General features: G+C 32.2%; 1 protein-coding gene across 1 annotated transcript in view; it reads left to right on the top strand.

The window, feature by feature from the left end:
* LOC139524689 (fibroblast growth factor receptor-like) overlaps positions 1-7,992 on the top strand; it is a 42,062-nt gene extending 34,070 nt beyond the window's left edge. The window contains exons 10-14 of the mRNA XM_071319688.1: positions 947-1,137; positions 3,242-3,355; positions 3,907-4,018; positions 4,471-4,567; positions 5,224-7,992. Of these exons, the coding sequence (XP_071175789.1) occupies positions 947-1,137; positions 3,242-3,355; positions 3,907-4,018; positions 4,471-4,567; positions 5,224-5,380 (671 nt within the window). The 3' untranslated portion in view covers positions 5,381-7,992. The remainder of the gene's footprint in view (positions 1-946; positions 1,138-3,241; positions 3,356-3,906; positions 4,019-4,470; positions 4,568-5,223) is intronic.
* The last annotated feature ends 8,027 nt before the right edge of the window (positions 7,993-16,019 follow it).

Below are 16,019 nucleotides of genomic sequence, written 5' to 3'. Positions count from 1 at the left end.
GATGGCCACCAGTGGGGGACTTAGTTTAACATAGGACCCTATTGAAAATACATACAAGTTTTTTTCTTATAGAGAACCACTGAATGGAATGAAACCAAACATAGCATAAATGTTCCTTATGAGATGCTGACCAAGTGTTGTTACTTTGTAGCCCATCCATCATTCAAGAAGGCCCCCAGTGGGGGACTTAGTTTAACATAGGACCCTATGGGAAATACATACAAATGTCTTCTTTTAGTGAACCACTGAATGGAATGAAACCTAACATAGCATGAATGTTCCTAATGAGATGCTGACCAAGTGTTGTTACTTTGTTGTCATTGCAACATCCAAGATGGCCGCCAGTGGGGGGACTTAAGTCACTTAGTTTAACATAGGACCCTATGGGAAATGCATACAAAAGTCTTCTTCTAAAAAACCACTGAATTGAATGAAATCAAACAAAGCATGAATGATCCTTTCCTTATGAGGTGCTTGCCAAGTGTTGTTACTTTAAGCCAAATTTTATATTTTTTTATATGATTTAAAAAACCCAAGTAAATCAGGTGAGCGATACAGGCTCTTGAGAGCCTCTAGTTTTTAGATAATTGCTTCTTAATCTGTTGATGTTTTTAAAAGCAACTTTTGATAAAGGTTTTTTATACATGGTCAACAAGAAACTTGTTAAATTAGGATTCATTTATTTTTTTGTGGATACCAATTATTGTGGATTTAGGAAAATTGTATTTTCATGGATACATAATTTCATGGTTTTAACAAATTTTGAATCTTTGTATTCAGCTGAACACTTAAATATGAGGTTCAACTTTGACCAAAATAATCCACTAAAACAGTATCTCACAAATGATAATGAAGTCACAGTATCAATAAACATCTGAAGTCATTCAAAGCATCTTTAAGACTGATACCCTGAGCTGCCTTTCTTACCTGCTATATTATATTACAGAGCCATGGTTGTTAATGTTAGAGTATGCACAAGAGGGTACTCTATATGAGTATCTACAATACAGCCGTCCAGGAGCACAAACAGTGCAGATCTCATCTAATTCAGTACATCATAAAAACATCAACTCACATCGACTGCTAGCCATAGCTGCACAAGTAGTAAATGGATTGATGCATCTACAAAAGTTTAAGGTATTTAGTTATCTAGATTTCTTATAATTGTTGAATTGGAGGGGGACAAGATTATTAGGGGGATGGAGGAGAGTGTAAGGAATTATGAATTACATGTCCTTCATTTTGTCTGTTTGTCCATGTCATGTTCCTTGGGAAATAAACTACCCCTTAACAACTGGACTGATATTGATTAAATCATAACCCCTGTCATGAGGATGCCCATAAACAAAAATAATCTGAAGATGCCAGTGGCGGATCCAGAAATTTTCATAAGTGGGGGCCCACTAACTGACCTAAGAGGGGGCCCGCTCCAGTCACGCTTCAATGATTCCCTATATAAGCAACCAATTATTTTCCCAAAAAGGGGGGCCCAGAGGGGCCCCCCTCTTCTGGGCCCCCCCTCTAAATCCGCCTCTGGATGCACATAAATTAAAATAATCCCAGTCAGACATTATAAAGGGGATATAATTGAATTTATTTACTTCAATTATGCACCATGTGGTGGTAGTATCCTATGAAAGCAACCCTTCCTAAGTAGCTAGACAGATTTTGATTTAACACAGTTGTAAAACAACCTGAGGATATGCTAAAAAATGAATATAATTCTGGTTCATAATGTTAAAGGGGAGATAATTAGCTTACTTTAATTTTGGTATATGTGATAATTGTGGTAAAAGGCAGAACATCCTTTTGTGAGTTCACAAACAGTTCTAGATTAAATCTATTGTTATTTGAAATTACTGAGGATTAGGAATGATAGATTCTCTAGTTAAAACTTTAATTCTCTTTGAGAGAAAATGCAAAAACTTATCTTCAGATTTACAGAACGTAGAATTTGTAGGAGTCTGATTGTGTAGCAGTTTTAAGTACAGTAGATAAAAAAAGTTTATGAACGTGTTGAATGAAATCTTTATTAAAGTTTCTATGGTAAATTCTAACTCATAAACCAGGGCATATTTTGTATAAATTAAGGACATGTTTAATGATTAATCTTTGCACTGACAGCCACCCCATATGGAAGCTGATTTACAAATTGATCTTATCAACATCTGGGGTATATTTGTGATTTATGTGAAGTTGTAAGAATCTATCTTTTATTTGGCTTTAAGTTTAACTAATTTGAAACTAAGAAAATCAACCATTTGATTGCTAAATCCTCAAAAAAGAAAAGGGTTAATTGTGAGTTTTGAACTAGGAAGTGTTTAAATGAATAATTTGTGAAAGAAGGATTTCAACATGTCCTGTCCATCAAATAGATATAGGAAGATGTGGTGTGAGTGCCAATGAGACAACTCTCCATACAAATAACAATTTAAAAAGTAAACCATTATAGGTTAAAGTACGGCCTTCAACACGGAGCCTTGGCTCACACCGAACAACAAGCTATAAAGGGCCCCAAAATTACTAGTGTAAAACCATTCAAACGGGAAAACCAACGGTCTAATCTATATAAACAAAACGAGAAACGAGAAACACGTATATATTACATAAACAAACGACAACTACTGTACATCAGATTCCTGACTTAGGACAGGTGCAAACATTTGCAGCGGGATTAAACGTTTTAATGGATCCAAACCTTCTCCCTTTTTCTGAAACAATAGCATAACATCACAACAAAGAAAAACATACGATAAAATATCAATTGGCAGACTTAACTCAATCAAAAAACGTATGATTAAACAATGAACGAATAAATTTAAATACCTAGTTCCTAGGACCATGAACAAAATCAACAACAAAAAATTACATTTCAGTGTTACATAATAGATGTTTACTTAGTATGAAAAGGGAAGGAAAATGTGTCAATTCATCATAAAAAAAACCTACATGTATGCAGTAATAAAGAAATAAGGATGGCACCAAACTGAATAAGAATGTTAAGTTGATTATTTAAAGACTATTAACATAAGTTTAGACACTCTGACTGACTGTGGACTCACATGTCAGGTAACTCATGTATAGTAAGAGATATTTACCTTACCTTCACACCCTATCTAAATGCTATCAGAGTTCATTATATTCGCTTAGATTATTTTTTTAACCTAGATTTGTATATTCTGAAAGGGTTTATGAGATTCAAACATATGTTAACTTCTGTTATCCCTTATTTACATTACAGTTGATATACTATCGTCTGAAGACCAGTAATATATTGGTAGGACGTGGAGGCATCTGTAAACTTACAGGATTTGGATTCCCACATGAAATCACAGAGCGAAATCAGTATGAAAATGTAAGTCATAGTCTTTAGTCCTAGCACATTCAGGTTTGATGCTTAAGTTTCAAACTGATATAATGGAACAACTATTTTTTTCTGTTGAAATTCTTATGTAGAACAATAACAGGTTTCAAAATAGCGAACAACTTTTCTACTCTCTTGAATTCTACCTTCTTGAGATGATGTTAGTCTCAATCTTTTTCTAATTCTATTAAGATTGAGAAATGCAGAATATGTCAATAGAGACAACAACTTGACTAATCAGCTGAAGGCCACCTATGGGTCTTCAACACAGGGAGAAAATGTGTACTAACTTAAACAAATTGAAAAATTATGTCTTCATCATATGAAAACCAAGCACAATCCCTCCCGTTAATGGTTTAGAATTATACCATCATAAAATATATGAGAACATAACCTGCGTCATACCAACAACTGGTTTTAAAATAAATGTAATCAAAGACCCCGTGAGTAAATCCATAGTAATACCAAAATATGCCATTCTTAATGTCCAGACAACAAGAATGCAGTTAAACTGTTGTGACCGGTATGTTGTATTTTTTCAGGATACTTTACCTGTTGAGTGGATGTCACCAGAATCATTGAGGGAACAAATATATAATTATAGAACAGATATCTGGTCATATGGGGTGTTATTGTGGGAAATCATTCATTTTGGTAAGTTACCACAAAAGCTTTTAGCTGTTTATAAAACCCAATATTGCATTATATAAAATTATATAAGTTTATCAAACAGTTTTTTTATTTATCAGCTTCAATTGAGGAATTTTGGACTTGATTGTGTATATATACTTTGACTGATTAAAACAGTTGTTCCAATTGCTTATTTAGGAGATAATTGATATCCAGGCAGAATCATATTTAACTATAATTATATGTTTGCTCCTTGTGCCCTTAATGCTTAAATTGTCTATAGCAAATACCATATATTAATTAGATCTCTACTTAATATAAAACTGTGAACAATACTTACAATAAAATCAAACTTGGTCTCTATTTGTCTTTTTTTGTCTTTTTCTTTTTTAATTTTATCATTAGGATTCTAACTCATTGACTCATTTTATACATCTCCTTTTATTTATATTGTTTATATTATTGTTATATTTTAGGTTTATCTCCATATTTGAATCTTGAAAGAGAAGAAATAGAAGATGATATTTTGTCAGGAAAACGCCTAGAACGACCACCACACTGTAGTGAAGACTTGTAAGTATTCCAATATTGACTTGATCATAATCATAGGTTAACTAATTGATGCTTGGTGTACATCACAGAGTGGGCAAGATTTTTATCACATAAGTCAGAGATAGTAATATTCTGTTCTCTGTCATTTTGTCACATGCCATTGTTATTTTGCCATATATTGACAGTAGTAGGAGGCCTCTATGACCTAGTGGTTTGAGTAGTTACTACTGTAATCACTAGCCAGTCAACACTGAGCTTGTGAGTTCAAACCCAGCTCAAGCAGGTGCACTCGACTCCAATCTTAATTGACTAGGATTGACAGTTTTCCTATCGTATGTCGGTTGTTTTCTCCGGGCACTCCATCTTCCTAAACTAATAAAAAATGACCACCACAAAATAGCTCAAAATGGTGCATAAAAGTGCCGTTAAAACCCCAAAAAAATAATATTGACAATAATTCAATTTGATCGTTATTTTCAGTAGATCATGTAAATAGCAGGGACTTATCTTGCAAAAAATGTAGTGATTGTCTCATATCTTTGTTTCTAACAATCTGTCAGCAATAGTAAAAAAATACAGTTCTCTCCCTTGACAAATTATCATGAATATGATCAGCATTTGATAGTTTTGGTCCATATATTAAATTTGGTGATCTTGTTTACATTTATATATTACAGGTACCAGTTAATGTTAGATTGTTGGCAAGAAGATCCAATGAAGAGAAAAGAATATCCTGATATTTTACAAGTTTTGTCCAACATGGCAGCTGATCATTCATTACATATACTTCTTAGCAGTTTACCTGACATGTGTAAATTTACACAAGCTGTATAGTAGTAGTAGCTGTTTCATTTGTATACCTGTCAGACACATGTGAATTACAAAAATTTGTTCTCTTTCATTTGTATACCTGATAAATGTAAACTTACACAAGCTGTGTAGAATCTGTTTTATTATAATATTATGTTGCTATATACAAATGACATTTAGTACCAAAATTTGTACAAATTTACCAGACACTTTGAATTTCTTCATATATGAATTTTGTTATACTCTAGTCACTTATACTTGATTTTTGACAAAATTCAAATATACAGTGTATATATGACTTCTTAATGTGGTACCTTACACTACAGGGAGATAACTCTGTAAGATCAGCTAAATGTTTTAATTACGTTGTGTTGATAAGGGAATTTTAAGCTTCTCAATGATCAAAATTAGTGTTTGTCAAACTGCTATATAACCATTGTGATTTTCTGATAAAATGGTTGGTTCAAATTTTTTGAAATTTTTATATTTTTGTCAAAGGGTCAAAGTAAATACTTTGTCAAAATTTTATTAAGATTAAACAAGCCAAATTAATTTTAGGGAAAGTGTTGGGTACCACCTTAACATGTCTTCCTGATAACAATCAAATTTACAGACATATAATTATGTTGTGTTTCTGTATTCTACATTGGCTAGTGGTATAGGGGAGGGTTGAGATCTCACAAAACATGTTTAACCCGCCACATCATTGCACCTGTCCTAAGTCAGGAGCCTCTTGCCTTTGTTAGTCTTGTGTGTTTTTAATTTTAGTTCATTTATATGTTTTGGAGCTAAGTATGACATCCATTTTCACTGAACTAGTACACAATTTTATTTAGGGGCCAGCTGAGGACCACCTCCAGTTGCCGATTTTCTCGCTGCATTGAAGACCTATTGGATGGCCTTCGGCTGTTGTCTGCTCTTTGTTTGAGTTGTTGACTCTTTGACATATTCCCCATTCCATTCTCAATTTTAAATAATTACTTTATATTGCTTTCAAGTACTTAATTTCCTCAGAGGTACAGTACAGTAAGCAGGAATGTTTTAATTTGTACTCGAGTTATATGTATTTCTAATATCAGACATAAAGGACTGTTCAGTTTGGATTTCAATGAATAATTGTCATTACATATTGAAATAAATTGATGAAAACTTCCCCCAAAAAGTAACATTATGGAATGAATAACAATTTCAGCCTCTCAATTTATACAGGAGTTATCTCCCATCTGGTAATGTCATTGACTTCTGAAGCAAAATGTGGATTAATATTTATATGAAACCTTAAAGTGTCCAATACATATATTGTTAGTGTTAGTTAGTGAACATTTTAGTCTATCATGCACATATGTTATTTGTTATAGAATGTCTAGTTTTAATCAATATGTTCTAAAAGAATTGTTATCTGTTGTGATAGTGTTACCAACTGTTTTTATATTGTTTGTTTTTATTCTTTTTTAGATTTGTATTTTTGTGTAAAAACTTTAAGTGATCTTAAACACCAAGTCAGTTTGCCATATAATAATCAAGTCCAAAATCGATTTTAAGGGTTTGTACTAAATTGTTTAATTTGGAAACACTTTACAGCAAGTAATTGAACTATAACTTCAGACATGATTGAAGGATGTACTCAGGTGAAATAAAAAAAAAATCAAGAATTTAAAATTTTTACTATAAGTTGGAAGAGCATTAGGTCAAGATCAAAAAAAATTAAAAATATTGACAAGTTATGGAGTTTCTTTTTGAGATATTTGAAAATTAAAACATGGCGGGAAAAGGCTGACTGAGGCTTTTACCTTAAATTTGCCATGGTATTATTTGGGTCTCAAATCGAAATCGAAATCTGGAATCTGCTTAAATTTTTGTAAATGACTCTTTAAGAGCTATTGAAGTCTTATTTGAAAAGAAATATGGGTGTTATGGGGCAAAATATTTTACCCTGTATAGAAGAAAAGAACAAGGAGTATTTGACACAAATTCCTAAACCTCACCTAAGTACATCCTTAAGTGGTTCTGATTGAAATACTCAAACAAATGGAAGTTTTTAACGACCTTGACTGGCTATACAGCCCTTGCACGGTCGGTGAAATACTCAATGAAATAATGTGTCCTTTTATAGTTAACATTTTTCTCATGTACCCTTTATTTTGTTAATTGGGTTGTAGATAGCATATTTATACCTTTTATATTGTAATTTTTATCTTTTTTTTTTTATTATTTATACATTTTGATTATCTTGTCAAAGGCCAGTATGAGCCTATGCTATCACTTGGTGTACGATGCACATCTTCTATAACTATAAACTTTATCTCTGAAACTACTGAATCGTTTGATTTATCTTCATGTGGTATCTAATTTAAGTTTGATAATTTCATTACCTTGGATCAGCTAAAATGATCACCATTGCTGATCAAAAAACCTATTAAAAGTAAAATTCAAGTCATTTTCAAATGATATTAAAACAACAATCATAAGACAAGTTCTGACAACTGTATGGAATATCAAGGTTGACCAATTCTCTAATTGTACCAAAATAATCAGACAACTCCATTTTAGATTATTGCCCTTAAAATTACTTTTTATCAATGACAGCATTAATGTATATAAAGTTTAAAAATGTAATAAACAGAAAGAAGTTTAAGGTAGCACTCCACAGTTAGGTGTTTAGTTTCGCATTTTGGCCCCTGTGGATTTTTCAAATATGAATGCTAGTGTGCAATATAATTCATTTTTGGATAGCTGAGTATTAAAATAGCCTTTGTATTGGGTTTATATGAACATCAAGATTATGTAATGTATGTAATATAGGCTGTTTTCTGTATGACAGTCCGTATTTGCATGTCCCTACCATACATTGGTCCGGCAATTATTATAATTACAAAAAAATGAGGCGAAAGACACCCATTTTTTATTTGATCATTAGGAAGATTTATGAAAACAGTTTCTAAAATGGTATCACTCAAAGGCATTGAAATTGTAGTTTGATCCAAATTTTAGGGGGATATGTGACATGTCCACCCCCCTTTTTGCAATATTTTATGGTAAATAAATGCAGAATGTTGCCATGGATACACATAAAAGGAATTATTTTTCACTCTTTTGACTTTTGAAAATCAAATCTATGGTATATACTTCAAAACATGTAAATTTTAGAATTGATGTATAAACTACAAAGTTAGATCAGACATAACAAATACTTTATTTTTCACATGATTCTGATAAACTTAGATAATTCAACTCAACCTTGAATGCCAAATAATTCAATAATGTTTTAATTGTCCTTTGGTAATTTAAACAATGGCAAACAAATATCTTTAAGGCTTATTATGCCCCACCTACGATAGTAGAGGGGCATTATGTTTTCTGGTCTGTGCCTCTGTTCGTCCGTCCGTCTGTGCGTCCGTTCGCTTCAGGTTAAAGTTTTTGGTCAAGGTAGTTTATGAAGAAGTTGAAGTTCAATTAACTTGAAACTTAGTACACATGTTCTCCATGATATGATCTTTCTAATTTTAATGCCAAAATATAGTTTTGACCCCAATTTCATGGTCCACTGAACATAGAAAATGATAGTGCAAAGTTCAGGTTAAAGTTTTTGGTCAAGGTAGTTTTTGATGAAGTTAAAGTTACATCAACTGGAAACTTAGTACACATGTTCCCTATGATATGATCTTTCAAATTTTAATTCCAAATTAAAGGTTTAACCCCAATTTCTTGGTCCACTGAACATAGAAAATGATTGTGCGAGTGGGGCATCCGTGTACTATGGACACATTCTTGTTTTTCTTGTATATTAGTTAAGTTATAATTCCAGCCATATAAACTTGATTTATTTTGTTCTTAATGATTTGTTTATTGATATGTTGTTACTATAGCTACATGCACAATTCCATTTTAAATAAATTTTATATATTCTTTAATGTTTATGTTGTGAATATGTTGTTAAGTTTATGTTGTAATCTCAAAATAAAAGCTTTTTGAAAAATCTTTTTTTCTTTATTGCCTGACGAAAAAAAGATCTAATGCAAAAAATGTGAAATATATATGAACTGATTCACCAACGATTAGAAATGACAGAATATAAAATATTCACAGTAAAACAGGATTTTTTAAAGACAAGACTGTAATTGGTTGAGACAACAGACACATTGAACAATAATCTAGTACAAAATACACCGCCTAAAACTTATGTAAAACAACATAAAAAAATTTATCCTGGTTAGATATATTTGAATTATATATTTAGTTATTTGTGAACTAAGTTAAGTTGATGCAGAATCTTTTGGTCTCCTACCTATATTACAATATTTGAATGCATACAAACATAAACATGATTAAATAACAAACTAACCAGTATCAGTGGACCTCACATTCATTATTTTTATACATCTACATAGTTTTCAAGAAAAATATAATTATTAGAGCTCATTAATGGAGGTGAAATTATTAACATTAATTATCAACTGATGAGGAAATAATTGTTTACACTTTTTAGCTCACCTGGTTCAAAGGACAAAGTGAGCTTTTCTCATTTCTTGGTGTCCAGCATCCAGCGTCCGTCATCTGTAAACTTTTACAAAAATATTCTCCTCTGACACAACAAGGCCAAATTTGACCAAACTTGGCCACAATCATAACTAGGATATTTAGTTTAAAAAATGTGTCCAATGACCCCACTCGCCAACCAAGATGGCGGACATGGATAAAATAGAACATAGGGTTAAAATACAGTTTCTGGAAAAATATCTTTGAAACTAAAGCATTTAGAGCAAATCTGACAGGTATAAGAATGTTCATCAGGTCAAGATCTATTTATCCTGGAATTTTCAGATGAATCAGACAACCGTTTGTTGGGTTGCTGCCCCTAAAATGGAAATTTTTAGGAAATTTTGCAGTTTTTGGTTATAATCTTGAATATTATTATATACAGAGATAAATGTAAACAGCAATAATGTTCAGCTAAGTAAAATTTACAAATAATTTGCCATGACAAAAATTGTCAGTTGACCCCTTAAGGAGCTAGTGCCCTTTATAGTCAATTTTTAACAATTTTTCATAAATTTTTGTAAAAATCTTCTCTGAGACTAATGAGAAAAATTTAACAAAACTTGGCCACAAACATCAATAGGGTATCTTGTTTATAAAATGTGTCCGATGACCCCACCTGTTAACCAAGATTGGCGACATGGCTAAAAATAGTACATAGGGTTAAAATGCAGTTTTTGGCTCATATCTCTGAAAGCAAGCTTTTAAAGCAAATTTGACGAGTTAAATTGTTCATTTGGTCAAGATCTATCTGCCCTATAATTTTCAGACAAATCAGGCAACTGTTGTTGGGTTGAAACCCTGGAATTGGTAATTTTAAGAAAATTTTGCAGTTTTTGGTTATTTTATCTTCAATATTATTATAGATGGAGATATACTGTAAACAGCAATAATGTACAGCAAAGTAAGACCTACAAATAAGTCAACATGACAAAAATGGTCAATTGACCCCTTAAGGAGTTATTGCCCTTTATAGTCAATTTTTATTAACAATTTTCGTAAATTTTTATTAACAATTTTCGTAAATTTTTGTAAATTTTTACAAAGTATTTTCCTCTGAAACTACTACTCATTATAGATAGAGATAATAGTAAGCAACAGAAATATTCAGTAAAGTAAGATCTACAAAACATCACATTACCGAAACACAATTTTGTTATGAATCAATCTGTGTCCTTCATTTAATATGCACATAGACCAAGGTGAGCGACACAGGCTCTTTAGAGCCTCTAGTTTCAAAAATGTACTGACATAATTTTACAACAAATGTAGGAAATATTTGAACTTTGACAGTTGTTTGAATCAAACAAAAAACAAAACAAAAACCTGAAGCACATGACAAAGAACAATTTAAATCAGGAGATAGTACCTATAAAACGGATTTGTTAAATGAGGGACAAAAATAAATACCAATAATGATAATTTTTATGTAAAAGTCAAGTATTGAGCACAGTCATTCATGTATAAACAATTAACAATGAAAAAAAATTGAAGCTTTAATTTCCTATCTGAAGAGCTTATTACGGTTGTACCATTCATTTGTATGGCCGCCTATGATAGAAGGGGGCCTATATTTTCTGTTCAGTTAGTCTGTCCCTGTAAACATCACAGAAGGGGCCTATATTTTCTGTTCAGTTAGTCTGTCCCTGTAAACGTCCAGTTAGTCTGTCCCTGTAAACATCACAGAAGGGGGCCTACATTTTCTGTTCAGTTAGTCTGTCCCTGTAAACGTCACAGAAGGGGCCTATATTTTCTGTTCAGTTAGTCTGTCCCTGTAAACGCCACAGAAGGGGCCTATATTTTCTGTTCAGTTAGTCTGTCCCTGTAAACGTCACAGAAGGGCCCTATATTTTCTGTTCAGTTAGTCTGTCCCTGTAAACGTCACAGAAGAGGCCTATATTTTCTGTTCAGTTAGTCTGTCCCTGTAAACGTCACAGAAGGGGCCTATATTTTCTGTTCAGTTAGTCTGTCCCTGTAAACGTCACAGAAGCGGCCTATATTTTCTCTTCAGTTAATCTGTCCCTGTAAACGTCACAGAAGGGGCCTATATTTTCTTTTCAGTTAGTCTGTCCCTGTAAACGTCACAGAAGGGGCCTTTATAGTAACCACTTTTTAGCTCACCTGACCTGTATGGATACCAATAATACACGTTTGCTTATCTTAAGAATTTTTGTTAACTTATAGCAAAAGTCCATTACTAAACTTTGGTGAATTGTTAAATTCAGACGTAATCTCAGATTAGCTCACTTTCGATATTCATAAATTTTAAGGTATGAAATTTATTCATAAATAATGCGTAAATTTTCCAGTTTTCAGAATGTAACTCAAAAATGCTTTGAACAATTTTCATGAGACCTTGGTTAGTAGTTTAAATGTATTGACATACGTTTTCTTTCGATTTTTAAAAGTTTCAAATTTACATTTTGAAGTATTGAGACTTTATTAAAAAAAAAGTGAGATTTTCTAGTATTGTGGACAATAACTCAAAAACGCTTTTAAATATAGCAGTTATCATGAAACTTTGGAGATTTGTTTAAATCTATAAATTCCTTATATGACATTGCAAAGTTATTGAACTTTATTAGATGAAAATAGTAAAATTCTGTCCAGGTTGCGATGGGCGTATCATGCGCAAATGGCGCAACTCTATTTGAACGACCGCAATATTTTTTATATTTGGTCGAATATTTGTATCACGTCGTCGTTGTCAGCGTCGTCCGAAGACGGAGGGTTTCCGGATAATAACTTTAGCATAAGTCAATAGAAATCAATCAAATTTTAGCACAAGGTTTATAACCACAAAAGGAAGGTTGCGATTGATTTTGGGGTTTAATATGGTCCTAACAGTTTAGGAATTTGGGGTCAAAAAGAGGCTTAAAAAAGGCATTTTTCTAGTTTCCAGACAAAAACTTGAAAACGAGTTCATGGACCCTTCTTTTTTAAAATGCCATTTGGTTTTATTACGTAAGAAGATAAAGTGTGCCAATTTTCACGAAAACGTCAATAGTGCATTTTTTTTAAATTTGATAAATATACAGCAAAAAATTATGTTTTTTTTCTACATTCGTAAACATTTGATAAATATTAGTTATTTGAAAAAAAAAAAAAAATTGCACAAATTTAGGTGACGATTATATAAAACAGAATTTACAAACAATTTAACAAAAAAAAAACCAGCTTGTGTTTATCTTTTAAAATAAAAAATTATGTGTTTCTGTCGAAAGGAATTTCAAAAATACGTCAACAAATCTGAATTTTGAGCAAATATATAAAATTTCGATCTCGTTTTACTCAAAAAGTAGCACGTGAAGGTATTTTTTTTAATATCGTATTTGATTTAATCAGTCAAAAAATAGCCTATATCCAAATTTTCAGCAAAATTTCAATATGGGATCAAAAGTGTATTGTAGGGATCTCTCTGAAATTATACCACAAGTTTCCATACCACAAGGGAATGGTTAGAATTGGCTTTTTTTTTTGGCTCGTACCTTTTTGGAATTAAGGGTAAAAAAAGCGGGAAAAACAAAGGCTTCTTGGTTAATTGACAATTTAAGACAATTTTAAAGCAGTGTAAGGGAGGTAATCCAATTACAAAATTATACTTTAAGTACAATGTTGGATTACCTCCCTTATACCGCTTTTAAATTATGTATTGAAAAATGATGATTGTCTTGAAATGATTAGCTGTCAATTTAATTTTAGCATTTTTTATTAATGAATATTATTTTTAGTCATGACTGTGTATGTCATTCTATATTTTAAAACTTTTATAATGTATTTAAATGGGTAGTTATGGTTGCAAACTTCATTAGAAATTTGAATTGAAATACTAACCATATCTTGAGTGAAATAATTTGTTTTGGGGAATGTGGAAAAGGGGGAGGTGAAAAAATGGAGGGGGACAATTTTTCTCATTTCAGTTTTCAGAAATGAAATGAACATTTCTTCAAATAGTTTTTTTTTTGTGGGTTGATATTCAACAGCATAGTGTATTGCACAAAATCAAAATTCCGGAGTAAAATATTCCCTATTTTTTTATTTTTTTTGGAGGGGGGTGTCAATTCGCAACAGCATAGTGTATTGCACAAAAGCAATCAAAATGAATATAAATTCAAATCATATAAACAGTTTGAAGTTCTTTTACTACAGTTATTCTATGTCAGAAACCTACTGTGTATCAAAAATTTAGTTACAATTCCCATTCAGACCTGTACCAAGCGTGAATATTGTGTCCATTTTGGCCCCAACTTTTCAGGGTTGGACATCTGCGGTCGTATCCAGATGCGATTAGCGAAGCATTTTTTTTTTGGTGTAAGAACATGTCATTCAAGCAGTAAGACAACTATGTTTTGTTTAGGAATAATTCGGGGGGATGAGGATTCGATTCAGGTAAAAAAAAAAAAAAAGACAAGTATATGTATATATATTAAAATAGATATAGGAAGATGTGGTGTGAGTGCCAATGAGACAACTCTCCATACAAATAACAATTTAAAAAGTAAACCATTATAGGTTAAAGTACGGCCTTCAACACGGAGCTTTGGCTCACACCGAACAACAAGCTATAAAGGGCCCCAAAATTACTAGTGTAAAACCATTCAAACGGGAAAACCAACGGTCTAATCTATATAAACAAAACGAGAAACGAGAAACACGTATATATTACATAACCAAACGACAACTACTGTACATCAGATTCCTGACTTAGGACAGGTGCAAACATTTGCAGCGGGATTAAACGTTTTAATGGATCCAAACCTTCTCCCTTTTTCTGAAACAATAGCATAACATCACAACAAAGAAAAACATACGATAAAATATCAATTGGCAGACTTAACTCAATCAAAAAACGTATGATTAAACAATGAACGAATAAATTTGATCTGCGATATCTGAATGCACAGTTAATTAAATATTAGAGACAAACATTCATGACCAAAAAGCTAACAAACAAATTCAAACGCAGGACATGACTGAGAAATATTTAACCAATCAATGTTAACTTTAGAAATCGAAATATCATAGTTAGGCCATTGTCTATGCACCACAAGGTTTGATCTGATCAGAGCCATGAAATATACTATTTCATACATACATATTGATGTTTCTGATCTGATTTGATTTATGAAGGTCTGAATTATGTCGACCCCTTTTTTAACACTATCATAATACAACTGTTTGATTTAAATTTGTTAGAAAAAAGACAAAATAGTTTTTTATTTGTATACGTTTTATTACGATTATGATAGGGAATAAAGCAGATGTTACACGTCCCTGTTCCATGATAAACAAATAAACAATATATCAATGAAATGTACGTGTATGTGTTCCGATAACCTGAATCATGTTATTTGTATAAGGCGATTGATATTTATATAGTGCTCCAGGTTATATTGTTTACAGGTCAGGAGGAGCTAATAAATCTTCACACTTTAACTTGTTCTCGACGTTTATACAATGTGAATCTATGTATTGCAAATTTCCCAAATATATTTAGAAAATTCACAACTTGAAGTGTCTTCTATGTATGAAAAAAGCATTGACGCATTCTGGTGAGAATTTGTACTATTCTGGTATCGTTATTTTTGGAGCATGACTCTTTTCAGAGTTTAAGTGTTTCTTATCTAATGTACAAATATGTATCTATATATATATATAATATATAAGTACGTCTGAGCAAGTGACAACTCTACAACAGATTTATCTATCGGATCACCAGCAGTGATGGTGATACATGGCTGTATACATTATGTATATACAACTCGTCTAAACATCAACCCAACAATGTTAGATCTGTAAATTTACTTTCGCAAATTTTTGGTTCTTCCCTCGCCGGGATTCGAACCCATGGTACTGAGATATCGTGACACCAAATCGCCTGCATTGTAACCGGTGCGCTAGACTACACGACCACCTGGGCTTGCTTTCTGTATCTTACATTAATTTGTAGGATCCTTTTCTATAGATAATTTAGCTGATCTGTAAAAATAACATTTTCATGCCTTATATATCATGTACTGTAGTACGATGCTAGATTAAAACTGACGTGGAAAGGTAACACCCGACCACCGAAAGCTTAACTTTTATGGAACCCAGGTGGTCGTGTGGAAGCCTATTAGCCGAATAA

The sequence above is a fragment of the Mytilus edulis genome, chromosome 5 (assembly GCF_963676685.1).
Source record: "Mytilus edulis chromosome 5, xbMytEdul2.2, whole genome shotgun sequence".
NCBI classification, from domain to species: Eukaryota; Metazoa; Mollusca; class Bivalvia; order Mytilida; family Mytilidae; genus Mytilus; species Mytilus edulis.
Note: the sequence above shows the minus strand (reverse complement) of the source record. Positions and strands in the feature narration are given on the sequence as shown.